The following is an 8,943-nucleotide window of genomic DNA, read 5'->3' on the forward strand; positions in this document are numbered from 1 at the left end:
TAACTTCTTAACTCCAAGGCATTGTCATAATCCTTATTTTACTGTTTTCTTTTTAGGGTGTCATGTAGAACATTATTTACGGCATGATTGTCTGCAACTAAACAATTTCTGCTAGTTTGTGGGGGCGATCGGTGATGATAAATGATAAAGTTTGAAATTTAAAACTAAATTAAAGTTAAGTGATTTAATTGAGATTTAGATTAAAGCTCAGTTGCCATGAAATTTTTTATCCAAAGTAATATAAACTTCCACTTTTAATCCGCTTTCGCACGAGACGAGTCAAAGTGGGAGCCAAATGCGTTTCCGGCGAAGATATTCTTGTCTTTTCTTTCACCATCACTATCATTAGTATACATCATCATCCGCTACGCTGCATCTCTGTCTATATATGCACACATTATACATACACGCGCCAGTTTTTATTTTTGCTCCTCAGACTTTTCTTTGTTCTAGATTTGATAAATCCAAGAAGCGTACAGATCAAGATTTCTTGATTCTCTTTCTTCTTCAAGGTATATAAAGTTTTTAACCAATGATTTCATTCAACTACTTGCTATAATTTGTTGATCCGGGTGTTTTCCATTTGTGCTGAGACCAATAATTTCCTCTCTCTCTCTCTTCAATTTACTGGGTGATCTCATCCCACATTTTTCATTTACAGGCAGGGCACTAGTCATTTTGGTTTTTTCAGAGTTAAGCATAAACCCATCAAGAAGAGAGGGAAAATTATAGTGTGAAAGATCAGATCGTATAGTTTGTGGAGCCATGTCTTTCACTGGGACACAACAGAAATGCAAGGCCTGTGAAAGGACAGTTTATCCAGTGGAGCTGTTGTCTGCTGATGGAGTGGATTATCACAAGTCTTGCTTCAAATGCACTCACTGCAAAGGAACCCTTAAGGTATCTAACATTTTTTTACTGATTTCCGAATGATTGCAAAAGTTTTGAACTTTTATGGCCGATGGTGTATTTTGTTTTATGATTTATTCATAGGTTCGTTAAAGTTTCTTCTTCATTGGTTTGTATTGGGTATAGAGGGAAAGTCTCCACTGACAGTAAATAGCTCTGACATTCAGTAAAATGTAGCTAAGAACAGTGTATTTATTAATTTAAGAGAATAATCCAGACTTGTCCTAATGTGGGAACAATTTCTGCAGATAGAAGTTATAAATTTGCCTAAGTAAAGTTGGTTTGAGAGGTCGAAATTTTTTGGTAGCTTATTGCGGATCCCATGCTATCCCCAAAAATCCGTAACCCAGTTGGTTTTTACTGTTGTCAAAGATTTGAAGAATGAAAAAAGATGGCCAGCTATTGAATTAATCAGTTCATGAATTTGAGTTGAGTTATGATATATAGAGCTGTAACACTTTGAAAAATTACTCTGGCACTGTAATTTTCCATAAAAAATTGTTCTTGAGGTTTTCTTATTTTTTTCCTTTTTCAGCTGAGCAATTACTCGTCAATGGAAGGTGTTCTCTACTGCAAGCCGCATTTTGAACAGCTCTTCAAGGAGACAGGCAGTTTCAGCAAGAATTTTCTGACACGTATGCCTTCTCTGTCGTGACCTGACTTTTTTAGCCCTCAAAAATTAGTTATTAATTGCTTTTTTAACAATTCATTTCATTTTCCACAGCTGAGAAGTCAACTCCAGAGATGGTATGTTTTTCTCCAGCTATGTGTATCTTTATTTAAAAAATGAAAAGATTTTGCTTGATATGCAAAAAAATGACTACCATACAGGACAAGCAATTTAACAGTAATGACTTGTGTGACGTTGGCAGGTGTAAAAAATGACTAAATATCCATACTGCCAACATCAATATTTTCGCCTCTAAATTTTAATCTTTCCTATGAATATCCAGACAAGATCACCAAGCAAAGCTGCTGGCATGTTCTCAGGAACACAAGATAAATGTGCTACTTGTGGTAAAACAGCTTACCCTCTTGAGAAGGTATGACAGATTTCTATAAATGGTTTTTTGGTACAGCTTTATTTGAAAATTTATCCAATTTCTTAATTGGCTAGGTTGTGTAGTCCAGATTGTGTTTCAGGGCTCGTGTTTTACATTGTAAATTCCCTAGTTGCGATTTGGAAGATAGATTTTTCAGTCTACATGGTAGTTTGCAGCCAATTGTCTGTGCTGGTTGATCTTTTTCTGTTTCTGTTTCTCTTGAATTGCTTAATTATTAACACTTAAAACTTGATTACACTAAAGAAGGGCATAATCAATGTTCTACCATGACTTGGTTCCGGTCTGAATACGGTGGGAAATTCATTACCACTTCGAAGATAAATTGATGGAGATCAAGATAGAGATAAAGATATAGATAGAGTTTTAGATAGGATTTCAAATTATAGTGTACTTCAAAATATTTTAATTTGATTATATTAGTTTTAATAATTCAATAAAGTTCTAGCATATTAGAAGTTTACTAGTTTTGATTATTTGCTCCATAAATAAAGGACTTATTCATTGCAATATTCAACCTTGATATATGAATAAATTGATATCTTCTTTTGCCACCAATTCTCTTCTTTGCACCCGTTTCTTTTCTTAATCTTCAGTTATTTGTTGTCAAATATATGTTCCTGCATCATATATACTTGAAGACCATGTTTGGTACACTATTAAAACAGTACTATATAGGATAATACTTTTTAATCTATTTAATTTCTGCAAATTGTCTAGTAACATAAAGGTTTTTAGACCAACATCACCTATTTGCTGCTGCAGATTGAGTTTCAGAAGGGATATAATTTTTATCCCTGCTAATATCACAAACACCTGGAAAGAAAAAGGGCACTAGATGCATTTAGATATGATTTGATGTTTCCTACGTTCAATACAAGAAGAAAATGCTTTGGCATATGCTAACCAATTCGTTCTCTATTTCGAAAGAGAACAATTTGGTAAAATTGCAGTCAGCGATGAAAGCAGATTTTTGTATTAAGAATTTGAATTTAATTTTGGCTGAATAGCTGCTAATGGGATGAGTAGTGATAGGTTGATCTGAGTAATTAGACATTGGCTATATATTTAGTATGGAGGATTGCACAATACTAGACAATATTAAAAAAGAAAAAGAAATTGAAATCTTGTTCATTTTACTCATCATCTTGTCTAGTATACTACATATTAAACATGCACCAGGTAGTTTTATTAGAACAGCTGTGTTTTAAAGTACTACTGTTCTTTCATGGTTGCGGTTGGGATTTGGATACTGCTTCAGTTTTTGCATCAATACTTGATTTACTTTCAAGTGCTGTAAATCACTGGATCGCATGTAATTACTTGCAAGAATCGGGTAGCTTAGATTATTTGTTACAGTTTCCATCAATATTTCTACCTGAGAAACATGTATGCAAATATGCTGCAGGTGACAGTGGAAAACCAAAGCTATCACAAGTCTTGTTTCAAGTGTGCACATGGTGGATGCTCTCTAACTCCATCAAACTATGCAGCCCTAGACGGCATTTTGTACTGTAAACCGCATTTTTCCCAGCTGTTTAAAGAAAAAGGCAGCTATAACCATTTAATCAAGTCTGCATCCATGAAGCACCCTACAGCCACTGTTCCAGATTCTTGAACTCTGTTTCTTTACTTATTATCTATCTACACGTCATGTGCTTTTTCGGGTTTTATTTTGTTTTTATTCTCTTGGATCACCCTACAGGTCAACTAGAGATGTTCGATTATTTACTGTGTTCTGTTTATGTATCTGCAAAGTGTAATTTGTCATTTGATTATGTTATGAGATGTTTCAGATTTTCAATCTGTGACTTGTGGAGTTTGATTATGTTATGAAATTTTTTTCTCTCGTTTGTACATGGATTATTACTGCTTGGTTAAAAAAATTGGGCATGCTTGTCTAAGCTTGGAAGATAAATTGATGGAGATCAAGATAGAGATATAGAAATATTGAAGGTGTACTATCAAAATTATTTGCAGGTTTCAACTTGGACTAAGAAATTTATACGTAACTTTTACGCTTAATCAAACCCGCTCTTATTACTTTATTAGAGGTGTAATGGCTGTAAGGGCTCGATGCTGTCCCGTGTCACATCGTGTCTAAACAGTAATCATTGGTCTGCATTTCGCGTGGACAATGTTCTTAAAGATTTCTGACCTTCCTACGATTTTTCTTTTACAGCCACCCGCAGAAATGGGCTGCCATGGCCAGGCATGTTCAGGTCTCATGGGGTCTTACTGAATTGCTATTACCTTGACCCAATTTGGTTTGGACCGAGCTACTTGTACCCGGGTATTTACACCCCCTCATATGGAGAGTGGGCCCAGCGCATTATAACCTGGGTACAAATGAAATTTCCCATTTGGTTTTCACTATATTTTATACAATCATAAAACTTGGCAGTTTGACCTTTAATCACCTGAAACTAGAAGGCTGGCTTACCTGTTTAGTCCAACAGAAATGCAAGCAATATAATCAGTTAACCCACTAGTTAAGGATTCCCACAAATTGGTACAAGTGTCTTTCATCGATTAACCAATATAAGAAAAAATTTGAATAAAATACTATGTCAACTTGGTTCTACAATCCTTTCCTGAAAGAATACAAGGGACTAACTAAAAAGGGCTCTTTTTTGTCCTCCATAACCCCAAACTAAGGCATTGAGTCGTTTATTAAAATTCTTGTATGGCTAATATTCTGGAGTGCATTGCTGGTACAGGTTGAAGCCTCTTAACGGGCTTCTGGAAAAAAGAAGAACGTATTTTTGAAGGAAAAATCCATACACGAAACGCAAGAAGAAGATCCGAACTTGCCTCTGGAAGGTTGCACCTCACTTTTATGTAATAGTATAGATGAATATCAACTTTAGAGACTGATCTCTCGTCTACTCCGCTTTTTGGCTTCGCTATAGAGTATAACACCAATGACTGTGAGAGAGTACCCTAGCATTCCAGTAACAGAGACGGGATTCCTAAATATTAATATTGAAATAACCACTGCAACAGCACCTTTTGCATTTCCTAGAACCTGGAAAAAAAAAAATGTAATGGCTTAACAATATATCATTTTGTGCTAATCAAGCGAAAAAGTACCTTTAAGCCACTAGTTAACAAATCTAATCCATAATGGCCAAATTTTATTTTTAAATGAATTGGATTAATCACAAACACAGATGAGAATTATGACAGAAATAGAGTTCGAGGACCCAAAATTGTTTCAATCATTGACAGTACGCTTCAGACCATAGAATGTTTTGTATATCTTCTAGACAGAGCAAAAATAATGGAGCTTTTACTAAATTCCACGTCTTCTTTACACCAAGTCCAGTGCATTTTTCTCTAGCCGTTCATGCATGAGGAAAATGAATATGACAACGTGAAGCTGGGTCAATCAACAATATATTCGGCAAACTTGATGCTTTGTTGTCACTTGTCAGTGAATTTAGTCCATCTCAAAGCAGAAATTTTACAAAGTTTGAAAGTCTTCACCTTCAGTGCAACAAGAATCACTTTTGACTTTCCTACATTTCCTAAAAGTAATATTTGTACTAAACTATGTAGCCTCAGGACAACTATAACAGAATAGAAAACAGCAATTGCTCATTATTTATATAGTTTGTTTTCAAAAATAAATAAACTAAGGTGGTTTAGTTAATCAAAATCGAGCCTCAACAACAGCATTTATCGTAAGCAATGTAATTACAACAAAGAGATGCTAAGGTTAGAGGTAGAAACAAACTCAACTAGGATTGAGAAAGTAAGGAGAAATCAACGCTTATGATCAAAAAGAAGTTGCTCAAAATTATTCAGATTGGAGGGACATTTCAATCAATAGGAATGTACATGTGTTACGTCGGAATATTATCTCATTGTTCTTATATTTTGCACAACGATCTTAGAGTTTATACTATATTGAATAGAAAATAGATTCCTGCAGCAAGATAGACAAGGGCAATTGGGCATCGTGTAACATAATTCCATTAAGTAGAAAGAAATTGTTAGCACGAGTGGGTGTTTGTACGGTATATTTAACTTCCTTCAACAAACTTAAAAATGGACATCATAATCTAGATTGTTTGTCTAAATTATATGAAAACTAGAAATAGGATAGAAACCTAGCTAGAAATGTCTCTACAGCTCAAAAGCTGCTGTTATATCTTTTCACTATATTCTTTTATGAATATTTTCATGTCCATCAGCATTTTTTCTAAATACAGCACATACTGCTGCTCTTCATTCACACACCTTACTGTGAAATATAGTCAGTCCTACTCTTTTGTTTATTAATATAAAAATTATAATTGTTTTGGTTTCAACTATATGCTGAATAAATTTATTTGCAAATTCAACTTCGAGAAGGATTTAGTTAGGACTAGGAATTAAAGGAGTTACCTGAAGAGTCAAAGCACTGGTGTGTTTTGTGACCAAAAAATTGGTCAAGTTTACAAAATATGCAAGTGCAGAATTGAATAGCAGTAACCAGACAATATTGATATCATCCCTTGCAAGTGCCAATGTGATGCCAACAACGTTTTCTTCCATAAAGAGTGTTGCCGGGAGTAGCAGCACCACAGCAATAGGAGCCATGTACAAGAGCAGATTCATAGAATTGAGCTTTTCCCTTTAAAAATAACAAAACTTTAAGAAATAATATATAATTTTTTCACATGTAAAGGCAAGAAACTCCAGTTAAATTTCACCAGAATAAATATTACACAGATAGACAACTACTTACCCTTCAGAAGAAAGCAAAATCCCTTGAAGCACTGATTTAAGTGCCCTCGCAGCTGTTGCAGCAACACACACTATAAATCCAAATAGATGGAAACTTGGCTCACCCTAACATGATGGAAAGAGAAAAAAATCAGTAACGTAATTGATTTCACCTCTAGTATCATAGCAACAGGAATTTAGCAGTAAAATGAATTGCATGCACGATCAAGAGCAAACAGGTGGTTAAATAACAGAGGTGAGTCAGAGTTATTTTCTTGTGAATCTCGTAAAGCTTGGAAGATGAGTAGAATTTCATCATGAATACATGATCAACTTAATCAACAAGTTTTTAAACAATTTTTCCAACAGTACGAGTAACCAAGCAAGCCAATGAACAAAACCATAATTGGCTCCCTCAAATTACTTCCCGGAACTTCAATTAGACGAATCAAAACACATAAAGATCAGACAAAAAGCATCATACCAGATCCAGATTGTGTAATAGAAAACCAAAACAAATAAAGACACATTCAATTCAACAAAACAGCATCACAATCTAGCAAACAACGAAAATGAAACATATCTCCATAATCCAAACAAAATGTAAATGCATACCCCGCTGGCAATCACGACTCCTGTGACAACTGGAATCAAAGTCACATAAGTCAACCATGCCTCCCTTTTAAACGTCATCAAATACGCAAATACGGCAGTAAAAAAGGGGGTGGTTGCCCCAATCGCCTGGTTAAAGCTCACAGGCAAATACCTAAGCGAAATGTTCCCGCTAACAACAGACCCGCAAAACACAAGACTCAAAGCTGAGATCTTCATTAGCTGAACTCTAGATCTTATGGTCTGCATCGGGACCATCTTCATCCACGCGATCGCAATGTAGCTGAACAACGAGCAAGCCGTCATGTGGCACATGGTCAAGAAAATCGGATACTTGAATCCATAATTGCTCAACAAATATTTGTTCAATAGCAATACCCCAATGTTTGATGAGTACCATGCTGTTACTAATCCAACCGTGAAAAATCGGCTCGATGAATATGATTTCATCGCCGACATCTTGTTTCAATACAATAAATCCCACAAACAGAAACTCTTCAAAATTATCTGTATAAATTCAAAAACTGATAATTAACAAAAGAAAGTTATTAAAAATAAGAGATCTGCAACGCATTTGCGATGCTTCTACGAAATTGAGCGGGTCTGATTAATTTTCATCACACTGTATCAAAAAATCTGGAAAAAAAAATATTAAAATTTCCCTCTGTGTAAAATGTAGAGACGACCGACGAAAAATATGCAGAGAGAGAGAGAGAACGCGGAGAGAGGGTTCGAATCCTGTGCAGTCACTTATTATTAATAATAGTACAATAATAATATTAGCAGTACAAGCGTAATCTACAAAAATGGCAGGAATTTATAGGAATAATTGAAAGTGGAAGGGTTCATTTTGTTGTTTTCATTTGTTATAATAAGAAAAATTGTAATATTCTATTGGTCCTCGCTCATTAATATCATAGTAAGTTAGTATTTAATCTTTAAAAAGAAGTAAATTGGTCTATATCATTCACTATGATTTCAGTATTAGTCCTCATCACGAAAATCATCCTAATATTCAGGTGATCCTTCTATGTCCAGTTTTATAAAACCTAGATTTTACTTCTCTAATAAAAACAATACTAATTTGAAGAAGTTTGACTTTCGACCGGAATCAAACTATATTTTGATAAAGTTATGAGAATTTTCGTATTTTACAAATGTACAGTTATAAATAAATGATGAGGCCAACATGATATTGAAGTATCGAGTTGGGTGCAACTGTATAATTGTTGTTTTGTCAATGGTTATACTTTAAAGAAAAAGGAAAAGAATCGAAAAGTTAGTGAGTAGATGTGCAAATAATCGTTCAAAGTTGGTCTGTATTAAAAGTAAAGTGGAAGCTTTGACTATTTGACGGGGTACGAACTTTGGTAATCACATGAAAAAGTCAAATTTTAGTGGGAATTATACGAGAATTAGAACATAAACCACCATAAAAAATGATAGAATAGGAGTGGTCTAAATCGTAGAGAAAGGGGTAGCTGTGGTCAAAATTAGGCGAACACAATTGCGAGAAATTGGACATTGTGACAACCGGTACGTAACGTTGGATCTAATGTGACATAGAATATTGTTTTCAATTGATATATATACATATAATGAATTAATTTGCTAGCCCGAAATTTGTCGTCTTTATATTCTATAATTT

General features: G+C 34.6%; 2 protein-coding genes across 2 annotated transcripts; one reads left to right on the forward strand and one right to left on the reverse strand.

Annotated features, from left to right (window-relative positions):
- The first annotated feature begins 227 nt into the window (after positions 1–227).
- On the forward strand, positions 228–3,816 carry LOC111405470 (LIM domain-containing protein WLIM2b-like). Its single transcript, XM_023034367.1, has 6 exons — positions 228–512; positions 662–900; positions 1,445–1,544; positions 1,634–1,656; positions 1,863–1,952; positions 3,379–3,816. Exons 2-6 carry the CDS (start codon positions 766–768, stop codon positions 3,586–3,588), a joined length of 558 nt encoding a protein of 185 aa, XP_022890135.1. The 5' UTR covers positions 228–512; positions 662–765; the 3' UTR covers positions 3,589–3,816.
- A 627-nt stretch (positions 3,817–4,443) lies between these two features.
- LOC111405471 (probable sugar phosphate/phosphate translocator At3g11320) lies at positions 4,444–8,035 on the reverse strand. Its single transcript, XM_023034368.1, has 4 exons — positions 7,299–8,035; positions 6,706–6,809; positions 6,363–6,591; positions 4,444–4,998 (listed from the first exon to the last, which is right to left on the reverse strand). The coding sequence occupies exons 1-4, from the start codon at positions 7,752–7,754 to the stop codon at positions 4,837–4,839; spliced, it is 951 nt and encodes a 316-aa protein (XP_022890136.1). The 5' UTR covers positions 7,755–8,035; the 3' UTR covers positions 4,444–4,836.
- Positions 8,036–8,943: the final 908 nt, after the last annotated feature.

Source organism: Olea europaea, chromosome 12 (genome assembly GCF_002742605.1).
Source record: "Olea europaea var. sylvestris chromosome 12, O_europaea_v1, whole genome shotgun sequence".
NCBI classification, from domain to species: domain Eukaryota; kingdom Viridiplantae; phylum Streptophyta; class Magnoliopsida; order Lamiales; family Oleaceae; genus Olea; species Olea europaea.